General features: G+C 40.0%; 1 protein-coding gene across 11 annotated transcripts in view; it reads left to right on the top strand.

Annotated features, from left to right (window-relative positions):
* Window positions 1–20,589, top strand: part of LOC120959085 (tyrosine-protein phosphatase Lar) — a 226,038-nt gene that overhangs the window by 180,228 nt on the left and 25,221 nt on the right. For 9 of the 11 annotated variants that reach the window (XM_049610033.1, XM_049610032.1, XM_049610031.1 and 6 more), the window contains 5 exons: window positions 815–915; window positions 2,250–2,439; window positions 4,777–4,927; window positions 7,474–7,610; window positions 12,597–12,893. In XM_049610033.1, coding sequence (XP_049465990.1) covers window positions 815–915; window positions 2,250–2,439; window positions 4,777–4,927; window positions 7,474–7,610; window positions 12,597–12,893 — 876 coding nt within the window. The remainder of the gene's footprint in view (window positions 1–814; window positions 916–2,249; window positions 2,440–4,776; window positions 4,928–7,473; window positions 7,611–12,596; window positions 12,894–20,589) is intronic. The other 2 variants (XM_040382255.2, XM_040382254.2) reach the window with 1 other exon arrangement.

Genomic DNA, 20,589 nt, shown 5'->3' with positions numbered 1-20,589 from the left:
TTGTTTGGCAGCACCCCCTCTCCGTATATCTGCTCTGCTCAACTTTGCATTGCCCACCTGTCCGAGCTCGGTCCACAAACGGTCTGATAGATGCCTCAGGGCAGAATTTCTGCAGAAAATATTCAATTTAACAATGGATAGCAACTTTTATTTTAGTTCTGCTAAAGTTTCCCGGACTGCCGACATTGCTTTCAGCCTCAGGAGCTCTCGGTTTCCGCAGTCTTCAATTTCTTGTCATCTATGAATCTTTTATTTTGCGCTTCGTGCGGCACAAATCTTTATACGTGGTGCATTTCGATACGAGCTGGTTATTTATTTTTACGAGTTCCATAAATATACAAATCGCACTGTTTAATGCAAAATCAAACTGCTTTGTTCAATATATACATACTCACGATTCAACTAATTCTTACACCTCTTTATCATGCATGTTTTAATCTACTTTTCAAGTGTTTTATGCGTATGTGTTTACTATTACCGCCATCTGTAGCTTCGTTTAGTATGTTGAAGTATCACTAGTTTGAGTGGTCCATTACTATTTTAGAACTGTATATATCAATCACCTTTTAGAATTACTGTATCATTTGCTTCATTTGGGATTAACAATGTTCTTATATTTCACCCTACTAAAGCATACTTTAATCCATTTGTGCAAATTTGTCTATGTTTTACCTTAATATCCTTATTATACATTTTATAGTTCAAATGCCTTAGTTTATTAAGCTTTTCAATTTGAGTACAAGTAACAAATGCACCGTGCGCTGAGTATCATCGTCTTATCTTCCTGTCTTCGTCTGCCGGTAACTACTTACAGAAATGGAAAGTGCTCCAAGGAACATCGAAGTGAAGCCGTTAAGCTCTTCGACAATGCTTATTACGTGGGAACCACCTGAGACTCCTAATGGACAAGTTACCGTGAGTACCAGTAGCGTTCGGGGTAGAAGTAACAGCACGGAAAGTTGTCAAGCATCGGCGGGGCACGACCGACACAAACAAAACCATTACTTCCAATCGTGCAGGACAAATTTAATAACAACTTTTTTTTTTGCACCTAGACTAGCTGGAAGCTGCTCATCGCGCGGGCATAAAATGGATTCTAGATGTGTATTTATAGCGTTTTCCCCATTAGCGGGATAAAATAGTACTGTTTCGCCTATACCGTTTATTTTGCCACATTTTCACGTGGCGACAACTTCGACTATCTAATAATAGCATACTTCAAAAGCCTTCAATCGATACGCTGCGTACATATTGACGCTACCAGTCGATCAATAAAGGGTTATCATTTGTACACTCCATTAACCATCATTCTAAACGCGTAAGCATTTATAATGAACAGTGTGCTAATTGATACATCAGCCATACTCCATTCAATTAATGGGTCGGTTTTTGTTTTGCTTTCAATTGCTAATAAAGGGATTAGCTTACAATCTATTTCCTCTTCCTGTTTTTTTTTACATTCCACCCAATTAATTCACTCTACTTCAACAGTTTAATCGAGAAAAAATTATCGGCCGTCGTTAATATTTTACCTTGTTTATATTTTGTTTTTTCTCCTTCGTTCCCATTTATATTCAATTTACACTCATTTGAGCAAGCATATTTTCCATTGATTGTCAGTATCTGGCACTGGCATTTCAAACAGATGATGTGTAAGCATTTTCTTACACCATGCGAGATCCATCCCCGACGACTGTCGTGTACCCCAACAATAGATAACGAACTATCAATAATTGTATCGGTCGAAAGGGTCAGGCCAGGAGCTCACGTTTACGCAGCAAATAATTTATGAGATGTTTCAGCGTAATTAACAGTGAATTATTAATGCAATTTGGTATAATTTTACATGACCATCGGAGAACATCGCAGGTCAACCATCAGAGTCCGGCCCTGGCTCGGATGCGTTTTGTGATGCGTGTTTCCGATAATGGCTGCCACCGCTGCGGGCCTGTAATGCCTGGTTGACTTGGTTGTAATGAACGTTTTATGGATTTGTTGATTAATATGATCATTAAGGTTGGGACTGTCGCTTACCGCCACCATACGTGGGGCATATGTGGTAAGCACGACTGTTGCCTATTACTTTACTCTTTCATGATCTTCTAACTTTGATAACTGGTTGCAAGAGCCAAATTTGTAAAATATATTGCCCTGCGGTTTCCATCCATTGTTGATACAGTTTGTAATGTTTATGTTAGTATGCACACATATTTAATGTTGTCCGGTTTTACGTCTGCTCTTTTTATTAGGGATACAAAGTGTACTACACCACCAACCCAAACCAGCCCGAAGCATCGTGGGACTCTCAGATGGAAACCAACGATATGACGACTATTTCTGAGCTGACTCCTCATGCTATCTACACTATACGGGTACAAGCATTTACCTCTATGGGTGCTGGTCCCTTGTCCAACCCGGTTCAAGTTAAAGCTCAACAAGGTAAGTTGTTTTGTAAATGAATTCTCGTATCCATAGAGCAACATGCTATCCCTATATCACACACCGAGAAAATATAGTCCTTTGAATGAGCGTGCTAAGGCAAAAAATATATGTTTAAATCATCGTTGGGTTAAGTTGCCTGATTTAGCAGAGAAAATAGTGTACTAAACTCACAGTTTGCTGTCGCCCCGGAATGCCAGCCATAATCAAAGACATACAGACTGACAAGCAACTAGAGAACTTTGACATAGTTAGTGACAAAACGGTAAAATAGAATCAACTTTGCGCTCAATTTAACAGATTACTCCAAAGGCGCACTCTTTCGCTACAGCTACAACAGTGGTAACAGTGAATCAGTCATCCGTCGTTCAACAAGCCCAACCCGTCCTTAGAAGCTAATTGGATTTCCGTCCAGTAAAGTTTAACTATTTTCTTGAAATTATACCACCCCCTCCGTGGCTAAATTCCACCAGCTGTCGCTAGTAACATAAAATCATTCATCTTCTCAACATTCATCGTCTATTTTCATGAAACAATACGCCGTTTCAAGCATAACTGTCGCTACGATATCGCAAGAGCAAGTCATCAACTTGTTTTACAGATTCGGTCAAATTAGACATAACGCTGCAACAAAATTCAAGAATCCTCATTTCATACCTCCCTTTGACACAAGGAGGCAAGTTTTTGCGCCACGTCGAGATATTCTCGCTTGGCATGATGAGCGAGTTTTCCTTGCAAGTGTCCTCCCACCACCTACCCGGAAAGCATAATGACAATCCCGCAATGCATCGGTCCAGTACCGTTGGAATGAGCGTTTGCCATTGTTTTCTCCTCCGAGCGGCACACAAAAGTTATTTCAATTTAACTTTTCCCTCAAATCAATCCAACACTATCCCTTTCCGCTTCGTGCGCCGGCCGGTAGATAGTGTGCTGTTGCACTGTCGCTGCCCTGCAAGAAGTGCAACAGAAACGCTATCATCGCGGCATAAAGAGCACTGTCGGAGATTGACTAATAAACTTAAGGCTTCAGGTCCAGTTGAAATGCAGATTCAGCGGCGGCACTGTGACAGTGACATCGCAACTGTCCATTTCATGCTGCGCCGTTTCTTTGCACATTGTCAACTAATGAGACAAAGGGCAAGAATAATGGTCTCAACAGATGGGCCACTGTACATCTTCAAGAATGATGAAGTATGAATATAAATCTCACTATCTGAGCACTGTGCTTTCCTGACTGAATCAGCGTTTTTTTTAAGGATTTTGTGAGGCTGGATATAATTGAGTTGAATAGGCTTAATTTAAATGCTCGATAGTTTCTATAACAGTACACTACTTAAACATAAACCTTTAAAAATTAAACATAAGCCTTTAATAATTATCAACGATCAATTTGGTGGCACAATGTTGTTTCCTGTGATTCCAGACAGATGGCGATACCGTAAATGTATATTGTCTTCCCGAAATGTCCCAATCGTGGCCAAGAGAAAGGTGCAAGGTCTAATCCCGAGATAAGTCCATGTTCTGTATTTGAAATCTTTTTTTGTGTTATCTAATAAATCAACTTCATTGTTCAAAAACATTTCAAAAAATCTTCATAAAAACGTTGTACGTACATCATTGTTCAGCTGGCTACATTAAACAACAAATTAAATATCAATTAGAGCCATTGTGAAGTCCTAAACTTTCAATCTAACTATGATTCAAGAACACGACAAACATCGCATCTTCAAGAGCATGACAAACAACAGCCTCAAGAGTTTTAATGGACAAAAATGTGCGCTGTAGCGTTCGTCTAAATATGAGCATTTTAAAACGAAGCTATCTAAATTAAGCTACCGGCTTAAGTGTAACAGGATTTTCGATTGCCATCGACACCGGTGATAATCTCGATGTAATTAAATTGTTTCCTATCAAACATTCATACAACGTGTTTATGCATATGCAAATTACAACCAAATGTTTTCACTCCTCGTTCACACCCTACACTCATTTGTGCGCGACCCTCCCAGCTAGTTTGCGGGAGTTTTCCATTCGCGCGATACACCACCATCATTGGACGATCGTTTTGTTTTCTGGTACTTTTCGTTCGGTGAAGCGTACTGGACAGGAGGGCAGTAGTAGACCCTCCACGCTGAATGACACTAGGATGACACCCACAGTACTTGCTTCAGTTTGGTTGTTGGTTTGGTGTGTTTGCAATTGCGAGTTTTTCGACACACGCGCGCGCACACGGGGGCACTATGAAATTGCAAAGAATTGTGTTTGTCTGTGTGTTTTTTTTTCAGCTACCAGCGTTTAACAACATTCTCTTTCGCTCTTTTACTGTACTATTTTCAGGCGTTCCCTCACAACCAAGCAACTTTCGGGCTACCGATGTCGGTGAAACAGCTGTCACCCTGCAATGGTCCCGGCCAACTCACTCGGGCGAGAACATCGTACACTACGAGCTGTACTGGAATGACACTTATGCAAACGAGCAGCATCATCAGTATGTATATGTTTCCGCAACCATCACCCACCCCCCCCCCCCTCGCACACTTCCCCTCCTACCCCATCTCTCTGTTCCGCTGCAGAGGCCCGCCAAGTTGCAAGTGCGAAATCCTATCCCTGTGACTACTGTTTCGCGATTTACTGTGCTGGGATGTCCATGCTTTAGTTCATGGGATGGGATGTCCCAGCGCAAACTCTATTTCCTTCATTATCTCACCGCATCATGAAGTTTTGGTGGTCGGAGCCGTGCTGCCCGCTTTGTATGCGCCGCTGCTGGTCGCCAAACGGAACGAATGGCATTCATAACAATAGCGCACTTGATAACTGTTTAGTGGAGGCACTTGTTTTGTTTGTTGTTATTGTTTGTGCCAGTCACTTCACACACACACACACTCACACACAGTGTGGGTCAATCCTCAGCAGCATTCCCCGCTCATGCGGTGCCAACCAGCAAGCAATAGTGGTCAAAAAACAGTAACAATAACATTGCCCGCCCCCAAGCACTCCATGCCAGCAAATCCAATCCAATGTAGTACCTTATATTTCCTGAATCGAAATATGGGGGCCATACCTACGTTCCCATCGGCAGTCTCAACTCGACGCTAGACTTTTATGTGAACGGCCTCATATGTAGCGCACCCCACAGCCAGCCAGCTAGAATAGTCCGTCATCTGTCAGCTCTCCGTGGGATGCCAAACTAATGTCAACACGACATGTCCCCCCTCTTCTTTCCACGCTCTTCTCTTGGCCTCCTTCATGCGATTGCGGGGTGGAAAGCCGTGCCCACTTAAACCATTCGTTCGCACACTTTCCCAGCTTTGGTGGGACATTTCACAATCAGCTTTCGATGCTTTCGCTCCGTTTCAGCGTACGTTCAGCGTTGCCGGAGGGACATTAGTCGTGGGATAATTTGAAATTTAAATTATTGAATAATATTGACACCGCGCACTCGAACCCGGGGTACTTTGAAGCAGTGAAAATTAGTGAACCTTTCGGCCACTTTCATAAAACCCCCATCGTCTCACCTTCCCGCTTATGTCGGACGCAGCGCAGCGTCGTTTGTCTGCATGGTATTGATTTTTGTTTTTAAAGCTGGTATTGTTTTTCGAACCGACAGCAGAGAAAATTTATAGCTTTTTTGTTGATTGTTTTCCATGCCGTTTATATTGGCCGTTCATGTTTTGTTTCAGTTTTAAGCCCGTGTGGTTCTTGCTTTTCACTATGGTTAACGCTCTTTAAATTACAATTTTAAATCAATGTTGAATATTCAAATAACAAAACGGTCGACAATATAACGAAGTTTAAGCTATTTTACCGTATTTGTTGTTTGTTACAAATTACCATACAGCGCCCCGAAAAAAATAGCTTAAATATGTTTGACTATTGAACAACCGTGCGTTTCACATCGAAACAAGTATAAACCCCTTCGAGGTGTACGCGGAATAACTACCCCATTAAGAAACGGTGGTCTGAGAAAATATTGTCACGCCTGCCAGGATATATTATTTATTAATTGTAATGAACACGTTCCGTTTCCGGCGCGCCGAAACAATTACCGAGCCCATCCATTATCGCCAAATTATGATGTTTATGATAATGTAACTAGCCGTGTTGTTCAAAACCATACAACCGTACACAATCGTTTTGCACAAATGGCACAACCGAAACATTCAGCGCAGAAAAAGTTTCCGTTGAAAATGTCATAACATGCGAAATTTACTACCGTGTTTGTGGTTTTCATCAAAATTCCATCGCGTCACCCACCAATTTAGCTTTCTCAAGCGTCGCAACTGCCTGATTGGTTGGTAGCGCGAGGAGGCTGCGTGTAAAGGCAATGTTGTGGCACGGAACAGTTACCACCAAATTTGAAGAGTTCATAAAACCAATCGCGGCCGAAAAGTTTCTCCTTCTCAACCGACGACCTTAAGCTATGCCGTGCAAGAATACCTGGTTCGTGTAACCGGCGAAAACCTTTGATAAATTCTCCCACATCGCCCAACCTGTGGCCCGCCCCCTCGTCGTTGGCATGCTCTGTCCTGCGTCAGCCGTTCGTCGTCCGCAAATAAATTCACGGAATCGAGCGACCTAAAAGCATGAGCTGCATGATAGAGTTAGCCAGCCGCCTGGTCATTTTCCCCTTTTGTATTTCTACTTTTTTATGGATTACTGGTGCTACGGACTGAGCGCCGACGACATTCTTGAGTGCGTAACCCATTCGCCCACACCGGGACTACCTACCAACCGACCAGCTCCGGTCGTGAAAAAAGGGCAGTGTTTTATGAAAATGATTTTCATCCTACTCACGGGCTCGCCATTCATTTTCCATCAGCACCAGACCACGCGGAACTGGGGCCTTCCATCCCTGCGAAACCCTTTGTGCCCCGGTTCGTTCGTTCCCCGGTTTCGCTATCCGCCAAATAATACCTTCAATACACAGACCTGGCAGGTGAAACAAAATTTATTAATATTAATCACAAATTAAAATTCTTCTCCCTTCACGACCATCCGTGTACGCCATTAACCACCGGGCACTGGTGCGCACAGACGAATTCCGAACACCGAGACCTACACGCTGAGCAGCTTGTACCCGGACACACTGTACTACTTCTGGCTGTCGGCCCGGTCCCAGCGTGGCGAAGGTGCCACCACTCCGCCGATCCCGGTGCGAACCAAACAGTACGGTAAGTAAACCCTTTTTTCTTACCCTGTACCTTCCCCTACCTTTATCTTTCTCTGTCACACCCTTGATCGATGTGCCCCTCTCGATCGAACGCTCTAGATCTAGTACGTACGCCGACGGGGTGGATCTAATTTGATCTCAGCGGCTAATTGGGGTTGCAAATGAAAGTAGACTTTACTGCGTTTAACTTCCAGCCTTCTTTTCGCTATGCACCCCACCCTCAGCTCGATCCGATCCGAAGAAACCACCCTCCACTCCACTCCAATCCCCAAAAAAATATTCTGTTTTCATGTTGTGATAAACGGCAGTCGTGGTTGGATCGACGTGGAAAGCGCGTGTGCAAGATTAAAGCGAATGTCAGAAGGTGATTCGGCAGAAGGGTGTGGGTTGCGGGCTCTAGGATGAGCTTTCTTGATCTACTGTTTTAATGTGGCTGGCAATAGAACTTGAAGGGAAGAATCGATATTCTTTGCCAGCGGGGTGGTAGATTTTCACGCATTCGCTCATTCCGCTCGCTCACAATTACCAGGAAGGGTCCAGCACAAATCCATTGTGAAGCGAGACGACGACGGGATCAAGGGTCCGTTAAAAGGATACCTAAAGGGAGCATGAACAATGTGGCTGCCGAAGGCGGGTAAAACCAGCAGCTCCCCGCACTGAGTGTGCTGTCTTTGCCACTGCCTTTGCAAGACTTGCTTCCGCCTACGGGCTTAACCATGAGGCCACCAGTATCCAATGAAAAAGGAAAAAAACTGCTGGTTGCCTGCCGGATCGTGTGTTTTATTTTTTTGTAGCACAATATTACCACCCGGTCGAAAACAGCCCACGATTGTCTGTTGATGCAATGTACGAACGTTTCTTTCGGATGCTTGATTTTATTTTATTTTAATATCCTGCCCAAATAATGCAGAAATCGGTTTTTGTGAACTCTCGCCGCTATAGAGACTTTGCGTGCCCTGTGCGTGTTTGGATGTGTTTTTATTTTCCTTCTACTCTCTTTCTGTTTTGCTCAATTTTTCGCACAAAGATGCCGGACAAATAATTCGTACCGGGCTTTTCTTGCTTTTGATTTTTGCGACGTCTGTGCACACGAAGCTGGTGGTGGTGCTGCTGTGCTTAGAAACTTTGTATTGATTTTGTTGTGTTATAGTTTTTTTGTTGTTGTTGCTGCTGCTGCTGCTGCTGCTGGTGTGCACAAACCTTCCGAAACAAAGACGAGCTGACATAACCTTAACCCCCTGCTTCTTCTTTTCTGCTTTATTTATTCGCGTAATTCTCTGCTCAGCTATCGTACTTTTTGGAAATTTAATTAAAAAGGGAAAGATATTTTCATAAACTACCGAACCCTTTTTTTGGTGTGCCCACTTTCTCGGTTCAGCAGGGACAGCAACAGCGAAAGAAGCTTGGAAGATGATGTTCGTCATAAATAAGCTTTCGATTCAGTGCCAGGCTATGTCCACAAATTTTGCATTACCATACCGCTCTGCGTCACCGTAATCATACCCGTTGAATATACTTTGGTTTATTTTTCTTCTTCTTCTGGCTGATCGTTTATGGAAGAAACAAAAACCAGGGGCACTTTGGTTTGCATTTTCCTTTTTTGGTTACACAGTAGTCGATAGAGCAAGCGAAATAAAGAAAGAAAGAGAGAGAGAGAGAGAGAGAGAGAGAGAGAGAGAGAGAAGCAAGGGGGAGCAGGAAATAAGAAAAACATCCAAACACTCACAGCACTGAGGTCCATAACAATGCCGAAAGAAATTAAGTACTGCCTGCAGCAGCGATACCCACCCTGAAAGCAAAGATCATTCAGGTAACGATCGCCCTACAGGTAGGTGCGTCCGTCCTGTGTCGAAGCGGAAGTATGGGCGGAAGCAAAGCAAACCCTGTCCGCTGTACAGCTAACGCGGTACGACAGTTGGCGAAGACCAGTCGTTAGTTATGTGTTGGCATTAAGTGAAAACGGTCAACCGGAAGCAAAAGGGTCGAAAGGCAATCGTTAATTAACCGCCGTGCAACTGCAAAAAAAAGGATTAACAATTTTTTATTCTTTTTTCGTTCCTTTTTATTCCAACGAAATGCTCGCTCTGTTTCACTTTTCTTGCTCAGTTGCGTCCGCGTTGCCTTTGCGGTCGTGACCATTTTCTCGCATTTCTTCCATGCAGTTTATGTTTTATCTTCACCGTTTCTGTTTTTGCGTTGAATTGCGTTTACCATCCTTTTACTTTTCCATTTCATTCATTTCATCTTCTTGAATTCTGGGTTTCATTATCACATATTTATCACCCACACAATAACTCTTCGTTGAGCGCTCTGCGTAACTGCACATCGATAGTGTTCGTGTTGTTTTAAAAGTACATATCTATATCTATATATATACATATATTTATATACATATACATTGACAGTAGTATCTCTGAGCTTCAGTTTTCCCATTTTTTTTGCATATCACTTTGCCCCAAGCTACGAGTAGTAGTTAAGGTTTGTTAACCTTTTTTTGTTTTTGTTTTGTTTGTGCGCCATTCTCTTATGCACTCTTTGCACATTTCGCTTTGCCATTAAAGAACGAGTTTAAATAATGTCCACCCATGCTTTGATACCTTCGTGTTTTTCAATGCGAGGTTTTTTTTTCTCATAATCTTAATTTGATTCAGCATCCCATCCCTGCGGCGGTGGATTTAATTAAATACAGGCAATCAAATTTTATGAATCATTTCACCATATTTTTTTTTACCGACTCTGTTTGTTATTTTTCCATTGAAATTGATTCATGTTTTATTTAAAACGATGATGCCCTCGTCGCCCCTTCCTCGCACGAGCCGGTGCTGTCATTTTTGCCATCTACTTAACACTGATGTTTATTTAATTTTATTTGTCATTTCTTAAAGTGCAAGCGTTGAACATGTTTTCTGATACTGCTACTTTTGTAGTGGCCTTCTTTAGATAACATTTAAAAACATATTTAAAGTTACACTTGTACTTTGCTTACTACATAAGGTATTCATGCGTTTCTTGCTTTCATATTTTAACTATATACAACGACAAAATATCATCAACATTTTATTGTTTTCTCGTGTTTGATTTTATACAATTATCCAACCTAGTTACAAATTGAATAATTCCTTTTTTGTATATCTCCAGTATGGTTTCTTTTTTTACTATTATCGCACATCAAAGTCCACACATGAGTGGAGTTGAAAAGAACAAATTCAAAAGTGTGTTTGATATATTATGCTAGCAGAATCGTTATTTCTAACGCAAGCGCACCAATCAATGCAAAAACTACTACAAATGCAGATTTAACTTTCTTTTTGTTGTTGTTGTATTTTTCACTCTGCTACTCCTACGGGGGAACAGAGAACAATACGCTATGAAATATAACAAACGGTGTTTTGCGTATGCTTGTCTACATAGTACGGTCTGCTGCATGGTGCACTTAAAATTGTGTCGGTATGATTCTGCTCAGCATCACAACGTTTATGTTTTCATTGTAGTTTTGCTGGGACATTGGTCTTGGTGATGATCGGCGTCTATTGGTTTTTTGTTTGTTTTTGTTTATTCATTCAACTGCCGTTTGTATTTATCATTTGTTTACTCTTCTTTGTTTGTCTGAATTTCCATTGCTTTCGCTTTGGCGCATCCCAAGTTCGTGTTTTACTTTTTATTCGCAACGGACAATTTCGTCCTTTTTATTTTGCAAACCAACAATCGTACAATTAATATTTTACCAATGAATGGTTGATTTTAATGAGTTTTTTCTGCATTTCATTGCCTCTTTCTGTTGCAATTCCATTATCTTACATTCCATCTGATTTTTGTACACCATCTCCTTTGCAATGAAAATCGCCCTCATATCTTTCCACTCTATGTGTAAAATTAGCTATCACTTTAAATCACCCGTCTGTTTCGATCATTTTACATCCAAAACAGCTCACTGGCCAGTACTTTAAATCATGTAGTGTAGGTCTAATTTGAACTTAAATCGATTCGCTTCTTCTGTCAGTTTTTATTTCCTTAGTTTGCCCATTAGCCGAAGTCAATGCATGGACAGTTTTGCTCATTTACAAAGTAAGAATGCTTTAGAATTGGAATGAGATGTGTTTTCAAAATGTGCCTTATATCCTTACCCTATGCCCATATGCTTACCTCGTACCAAACGTAGCTGCATCAACTTGCTTTGCACCACGAAGAAACATTACATGCGACACCAATACATTTTGTATGAGTTTTCACTGAATGTGTTTCATCATGATTAGTTTCGTTCTGCATAATCGATTTTGTTTCAAAATCTTTCCTGTCGTTTATTCTATATAATTGTTCTGCACCAAATGAGCACTTTGTTTCTGTTCGATTTCTGTTTCAAGAGCACCATTAAATGTGTATGATACAACATTTCCTCTTTACCTATAAAATGCACATTTTCTACTACTACTACTACTACTACCACTAACTGTCCAGATAAGACACGCATTAGTGCATTAGCGGCTTTAAAGCACTCTGTACCTCGCAACAAAAGGGACAACCATATATGATTGAACGAAAATGAAATCCTTCCAAACGATGCACTGTTTCGATGACTGTGTTTGTTTTCATTTTTATATTTGTATTCCAATCGTTTGATTTGGTTCCTTTACATAACTATTGTTAAATTGTATGACTTTTGTTATTTACGACATGAGTTGTGTGTTAGTTTTTGTTTTCACGCGAAGAAATCGTGAAATGTTCAATAATATAAATCTGTTTTTTTATATATCTTGCTCGTGAATTTTAAATCTATTTCCATTACTCTGTGCTGAACGTTCACGTTTCTTCTAGTTTCGTTTACTGCTATTGTTTACATTAAGTATTGTTGCTGATTGATATGATTTATTCTTTTTATTTACAATATTTTTTCTCGTTTCTTGTTTTATTTTATCGGTTTCCCAATTATCGCTATGATTTTACGTTATACTGCACCACCAATAATGCCTGACCATTGACCAACTCGTAGTACCCGGTGCACCGCCCCGTAATGTAACTGTCGAAGCCACAAGTCCAACCACTATCAACGTGTCATGGCTGCCACCACCGGTCGAACGATCGAACGGCGCCATAGTTTATTATAAGGTGTTCTTCGTCGAGGTTGGACGATCAGATAGCGAGGCCACGGTAACCACCCTCAACTCTACTAGCATCGTCCTGGACGAGCTAAAGCGTTGGACCGAGTACAAGATTTGGGTTCTAGCCGGTACCTCCGTTGGTGACGGACCCCGATCGTACCCGTACACAGTACGCACTCATGAAGACGGTATGTATTGCACCATATGCTAGTTTATTTCGTTCGTAAAACTCAGACACCTCATTTATGTTCATACTACAACAAGACACACCATCATCCTCCTACTACTAAACGCAATTTACACACCCACCAAGACACCCCGACATAACTCGCATAAATCGCTCCCAACACTCAAATACAGCGAAACACATACTACAAAAGCTATAATAATCACAGCCAAAACACAAACTACCCGAATCACTACTCCTAAACATGCTGAAACTATCATGAAGCAAAATACTAACTAATATTTTGTATTTTGAAGGTATAATGTGAATTGTTTTTGTATCCAAAATTTAACACTACTTGTTTTGTAATTTAAAGAAACGTTTTTTAATGCAGCGAGGATTTTTCATAACACTTTTTGCATTTTGCGTAACGATAAAAGCATATTTTTTTACTAGCTGCTCCCGTCTGGAATACAATTGTAATTTCAAACGTTTTTTTAGCATTACCAAAAACACAAAAAAACGAATCCTATTAGAAACTAATTTTTGCAGCAGCAGCTCGGAACATGGCGCTGTTTTTGATGGTGCATAAATATATTTTTTAGAGTAAGGCATGCATCTCACCAAAGCTAACACATATGAACAAAAGTGTGAGTCGGGAACAAGCTTATGTATGACAAACAATTTTCAATTTATATCTTTTGATAATTATTTAAAAAAAAACCCTTTCGGACCTTATCAACTGTTCATATGTATTTGCTTTCCATAGGTTTAACCATTGGACGGAGAATTAAAAATATAGCCAGCCCCCAGGAACGCTAATGCTCGCGATTATTACATTTTTAATTCTCCGTCAAAACGGCAGAGTATAGTTTTTGAAATCGAAATAAGCGAGAGCATACTCATGGAACAAAATCTAGCACGTGAATCACAGTTATAATAGCCCCCGGGCAGACCAACGCTTGGATTTACGAGATTTTCAGTTTTGTTTTACCACTTCCTTCTTATTAAAAGTAAAGCCAAGTAACCTTAAATTCCACCCTAGCTTAGGCATCTTTTTGTGGCAGTCGTGATGAAAATCATTACAGCTTCAACCTAAACCCCTCGGTAAGGTTTGATGTTGGGTTGTATGCAACAGAAATCCCTTTTAATTGTCCAGAAAAGGTTACCGGTCGCTTTCGGGGCGACCATCGCCGCCAAATCTCTCTCTCTCTCTCTTTCATATTGGACCTCCCACTCTGTTCCGACTGCCACATACCTAACGCTCCTAGTAAAACTCCTGGCCATGGTAGGTTAATTTAAGAAACCTAATTTTCGTATGGCTTAACTTTTCAATTTCCCCTCCCTTACACATTCCTTCGCCACGCGATGGACGATGCGGTGGGGGGCGTTACTGCTGCTGGAGAGAAGTGATGTTCTAAAACGGCTGCTGAATTAGCAGACGAGTTTCTGTTTCAAAATTTGTTTTAAAGTTTAATGACTCCTGAGGGAGCCGTTAAAACACGCCGGAGTAATTCCACGACACTCTAACCTGCACGCTTCGTTTGACGAGAACTGACTTTTTGATTCACTGCCCAGGTAAAGTGAAATATTCCTTCTGTGTTGTTTCTTTTTTTCCCATCTTCTTCCGTCACTTGTTCCTCGGCCTCCGCGTCCTTCATGGAAACTTGTTCGTGGCACCTGCTCTCACGTCCATCCACATGGCAAATTGTGGCCGTTCAAAAAAGTTGCAAAACTCGCAAGGTAAACATACGCCTACTACGGAAGCGAGAGGAAATAATCATGTGCAAATAAACGCAGCGCAACGACAAAGTCAATCTGTGTCTGTGCGTTTTTGCGCTCGTGCACCTTTTACTTCTTCCCTGCGAATCGAATAAGTTACGGCGCGGCGCGTATCATCTGTCTCGCACAGTTTTGCTCTCCCAGCACGTTTGCTCCCCGCTCCCGCCAACCCAACAAACACCACAGATCCTTGGTGCGGGGCAATCTTTTGCCGAAAAAAGCTGCTGATGCCTGTTGAACGTCGTTTTGACTTCAAATAGGTCCCTGGCGAGAAAATTAATTTGTTTCTGTAACCGTTTCAATGAATACATTAAAAACCCGTCTCCGTTCAACCGTTTCATTTTCGGCGTTTGCCCGTTTTCGCACCGGCGTGTGACGCTGGGTTTCGCGTTACCGGGGCGATCCTTTTGCATGCAGCCACCTTCGCTGTCGTTACATTTCCTGCAATGGATGGGTAAAGAGGGAGGAAAATATCTTCCAAAAATAAAGAGCAAGAAAAAAACACACGAAACGCTACACCCGCACCGCTGTGCGAAAGTTCAAACAGTGAAATTAATAAAAATTAATCACATTAATAAACATTTACCTTTCGCATTCCGGAATGTGAGCGGTAAAGTCATTCCTCTTTTTTTTTTGTTTGTGGGAGCAAAGTGCCTCCTAAACTTGTCGTAAAATCCAATCCCAAGCGTACGGTTTCGGTTAAATCATTGGCCTTCAAGGTTTTGCCTTTGTTGAGTGCTATTTGTTATAGCATTCGGTATCGATCGATCACTGTTTTTTTTATTTTTTGCCACTGTCACTTTTTTGAAAAGTGTCACATAGGGCACATTTTTTACACCGTCTAATACTCCAGTAAAGAATTAAAAAAAACGCACACATATAATGGGCTGTCAACAAAAGCTACACCGAAAAACAAAAATAGATTTCATCAACGAATCTTATCATGAGTATGCTCACTTAAGTAAAATAATTACAAATCTTCTAAACGTTATCATTCAAAAACTATACTCAGCTGTTACTTAGGCTAAGATGATTAACAATCCAACCCACTCACAAGAGGAATATGGCGTTCGATATTGAATACGTCGTTTGATATGGTTGTCGTAAAAACAGATATAAATACTTTTCAATTTCAATTTTTGTTTCTAAATTCAAAAGTACCAGCAAGCGAACAAGAACAACTTTACAAACTAACTAATTTACAATATTTTCTATTCTCTGTACCTTTCGATCATTGAAAATCCCCCCACTATTTATTGAACGCTCATGTCAAACGTCGAACTTTTTGCTTTGCTCAAGCTACAAGGAAACGGTAATTTTTCTATACCCGTAATATTTGCTACTGGTTCATTTCCATTGTAGCACGTGCTGCAGAAGCAATGTTTTATTTATCTCTCGTTATTTTTCAACAGCCAGCACCTTTGTATTAAATTATATGTCTATGTGTGTGTGTACATATGTGTTATTGTAACTGTTTGTATTGTTTTGAAACATTTTTTTCTTAAATCTCTTTCAATAATCTCGTGCACCTTGTCCCGTTCAATTCTGCACCAGTCAAGTTGTTCATACCTCTGGCAAAGCACTCTTGTTCGCACCGTACTTTAGTATTACCTGCTCACGTAAGAAATTATGCGCTCTTGTTATTATGCATTAGATCAATGTCACTACCACACGCACCGTACATTTCTTCAGCGCACTCGTTAAATTTTTGTTCACGTTTTTCGATGCCATGTCAACCACGATCAATAGCGATGGAATAACAATTTATATGTATCGTTACGTATATTCTTCTTCATCTCCGTATTCACCGCTGTCAATCGCCAATTAGATGCTGTTTGTTCGACCAAAAGCACCGCTAACAAAACAAACTACTAATTGTATTCTATTCAGCAAACCGAAACTAATGCAATTACTTTCTTACTCTCCCACCTCCCACCGTTTTTCATAACTACCACCACACCACCAAACTGCATGCCAAGTTTTTGACGGATTGTTTTGGGTTGCGTTTTGCACTGAATTTTTGACCGCACAGCAATTTTTTTTATTGTGTTTGACTTTCAAAATGATTGATTTTTGTCGTGCAATTTTTTGTACAGCCCGTTTGGTTATTATTGTTTCTGTTTTACTCTCTCAGTTCGAGCTATACTTTCATTGCAATTAGCAACAAAAATGTGAATATGTCATAGATTTTTGAATTTTGTTGTTAATTTCAACTGAGTACTGAAAAAAAACTTTCATTTATCTGCCACCTATATAAAGTAAAATTGCACTTACTGCACTCGAAAAACTGCACTCGAAGCATCTGCCATTATTCTCTATTGCACACACACACGCACCGATGAAAGCGCACCGATTTTTGTATGAACGCACCTTTTACTCAATTTTTGTCGTTGTATTTTCTGCACAATTCCAGTGTTTTTGTGTCACGAAATAAATAGCAAAATCTTACACATGCACAATAATCGCTCACCATCCACCCTCAACTCATACAAGCACAACTTGTTTATATGTTTCAACTTATTAATGATAAGATTATGTTACGTTTCAATTACACACACTCTTCTTTCTTCTTCCACCTTTTTTCGTTTATTTTTCCTACCATTCTAGTTACTAAAACTATTATATAATGCAATTTTAATTGATAAGTCAAACTACATTATAAGAGATGTATCATAAATCACACCACATCACCATGAACAAAGTATCTCCACAAAGATGCTTTCCGTTTTGAAAAAGAAAAAAACTGATCATACTGATTTGGGTTCGTTACGGGTGATCTTCGATATGTGACTTTTGTAACAACAAGGTGGGAAGGGCTCAAATATCATTTGGTGTTTCTTTGCTCATTTTTTTATCGACTTTAATACGCCTAAAATTAAAATTCCGTTTTGATCAAAATTTTGCTGAGCCAAACATCAGCTGTCAAATTCGAACACAACACTCATAATGGTTGTCTGTTTTTGAATATTTTTCACATTTTTTACGTGTGCTATGAATTTTCTAGTATTCTCTTGTACTACATCTTCATTTACTGATAGACTTATCATCATAATGTGCTGTCTACTTGTGAATGTACACCATTTTAGTTTGGTTTCTTTCTAGTTTTTTCGTATTATTCCAGTCTAGCTGTTTGAATTTTGCCGTGCATTTGCATTTTTTCATGCACAAAGTATCATGATTATTGTGTTTTTTTTTTGTTCAATAGAAATATTTCATCATATTATTTGTTTTCTTTTCTCACAATGCGTATAATTCAAACTTTTGCGCTACTTATCTCAATATTGCCGAGAATTTGTTTTCCTACCCATATCAGATAAAGCGAATCATAAGCGATGAAATTATGCTAGAATTTTGGGATTTTTTTAAAAATCTAGCTCATCAACCGATCACACACGAAAGCTGTGTGTCGTACGTGTTTTGTGTTTTTTTTTTATTTCAATTCATCTAACAATGCCCTTTGGTTTATTAAAACCATTTGGCGCTGTATAATCCTTTCAAACCATTTATCCGAAATTTCTTCCTTTGGAGTTTATTTAAAATTACTAAATTGTTGAAACAAAAGTGTCCTTTCTATACTTGAGTGACGTCAACTGAAAAAAACATAGCGGAATGATTTGCTTTCTGATAATTAATCATATTCTAAGCGTATGCCTTTTGGGATTATATTATTTAATTTATGTGATAAAATCTCTGCTGCGTAATCGTAAGCTTGTTGAAGATGTCTTATTAAGCTGTTAGCTGTAAAAACCCCCATGTGTGATACAAAGACGTAACCATAGTGGCACTATGGTATCTAACCCCAGCTTACAATTGTCCACAACAAAACAGATGCCCTGGAAACTATCTTCGTTCACATCTACCGGCAGTCAAAGACACGAAAAACACGAAACCCAAAAGCCATAAAACGTAATTAATCAAAAGTGATTAATACACACTCAACGCACTCACGTCGTTCATTTTGCTGCCAATCCGGTGAAGCTCTTCGGTGAAAGATATTATCTCTACACAGCACACATACACACATCGGTCACGGTTACGGGGTGCTCCTGCACCCGTAATCTCACATCGCCAGCACCGGACACTTTATTGCCGGTATATCCCAAACAGAAAGCCACTGGCGAGTGCGTAGGCCAAAGACGGAGATATTTATCGTCCTACACACCTGGCTGTAACCGTTTATTCTAAAATCCCCAAAATCTACAACCAGCCGCACAAACCCATGGCATGGCTATCGAGGCGGCAGTGATGCTGATATTGGAGTACGATTTCGTACATGTCGGTCAGCAGCAGCACTTGGTGGCTTCGGTCGCTCAAAATTACCGGAAGAAGCACTGCTAAGGTGTCGGTACCTGATCCAGGATTCGCTGTCCGTATAAATTAAGTGGATTACGGAAGATGGAATCATACCCATTTAGTTAATGAAGTTGAGAGTTTGTGACCCTTGCCGCCGCCACGATCGATCCTACATGCGCGGCGAAAAGGGGGGGGGGGGGGGGGGGGGTGAGGGGATCCTATAAGGACGATAATAAATTGGGCTGCAGTAGTTGAGCACTTTATACACTTGAAAGCTATCGACCAACAATCCTGGCCAGGCCAGTCCAGTTCCCATGTGTGCGATTACTGTTATCCTTTTACGGATTGAAATGAATGTATCGTTACTTCAGCCGATGCCTCATCAAATTGGAATGGAGTTTGCCACATTGATGGTAACATTTCTTAGCCAGCTATATCAAAAGCTTTTCGGTTGCTGGAAAAGGATGTCACTTTTTTACACTGATTGATTATTGAAGTAAAGATGGTTCGATTTGTAAATTGCCAAACTTCAATCAGCATGTTTACTACACAAAACATCTAGCTTTTGCAGGTTGGCCGATTGGGTTTCATAAATAGCGATTTCATATTTTTATAGAATAACAAAACTTAACCAAAACACTGAGGTTGCATTTCTTGTAGGGGTTTTAATGTTGACATACAAATGGTTGATTATTTTTGAATGTTTTCTGTATGTTTAAAGCGGTTAGTGAAGTGTAGTTTTCTTGAAATACTAGAACCATAGTACGATTGATAAAGGGTGTTCCGTACTAGTATTCAAGCATTTGCAAATTTGGGTGTGTGTTTGTTATACTATAAAATTATCCCCTTATCTAATTATATATTGTTGGCCCGTTTGTGAAAAGCTGCACATCAGATCTTTAACTTAGAAATTTCTCATTTTGAATAGAAACATAAAAATTGCATTAGAAAACTCGTGTTTTGTAAGTTCAACGACAAACGATAATTACTACTTTCAAAATGGTGATTTTCCGATAACAATTACATGACGTCGATCTAGCAATATATTGATTTTAAAAATTAAATAAAAGTCATAGTTACAAATTCACATTTTCTCTTTCAATTACAAGAAACGGTTACACTTTACAGCCATTGCTCCCAAAAAAATTATATAAAAAAAAACAATAATGTAAATCTGTTTAGAGCATTGAAAATGACATATGTTGAAATATAGTTAATACGTTTTTCGAATCGTCCTTCGTTCGTTCGTTCGTTCCTTCGAATTGGCATTTTTTCAATTAAAGCTCTTTAGATATCAATAAGAATTCTTAATTCTTATTATTTTTAACCTCATGCTTAAGGGGTTCCTTTTGTGAATTTGAAATTTGGACCAGTGAAATAAATGGTTTCTTCAGTTTCCAAAGCTCTTTCTATTTCCTTATGTTTTTCCTTGGCAACATTCCTTGCTTTTTTAAGTAATTGGTGTACCTACCAATTATGGACGAGTTTGTACCACGTTTGGACTAAAAAGAGAATTGTGATGTAAGATCAGATCCAGATTCGTTAAAATGTTCAAATGATCTGGATCAGTAAATTGAGCGAGTGAAACATGCATCAGTTTTTGAAAGATCCGGATCATCGCTTCCCTAAGAGAAACAAAGACG

The sequence above is a fragment of the Anopheles coluzzii genome, chromosome 3 (assembly GCF_943734685.1).
Source record: "Anopheles coluzzii chromosome 3, AcolN3, whole genome shotgun sequence".
NCBI classification, from domain to species: domain Eukaryota; kingdom Metazoa; phylum Arthropoda; class Insecta; order Diptera; family Culicidae; genus Anopheles; species Anopheles coluzzii.
This window is presented reverse-complemented; position numbering and strand designations above follow the sequence as displayed.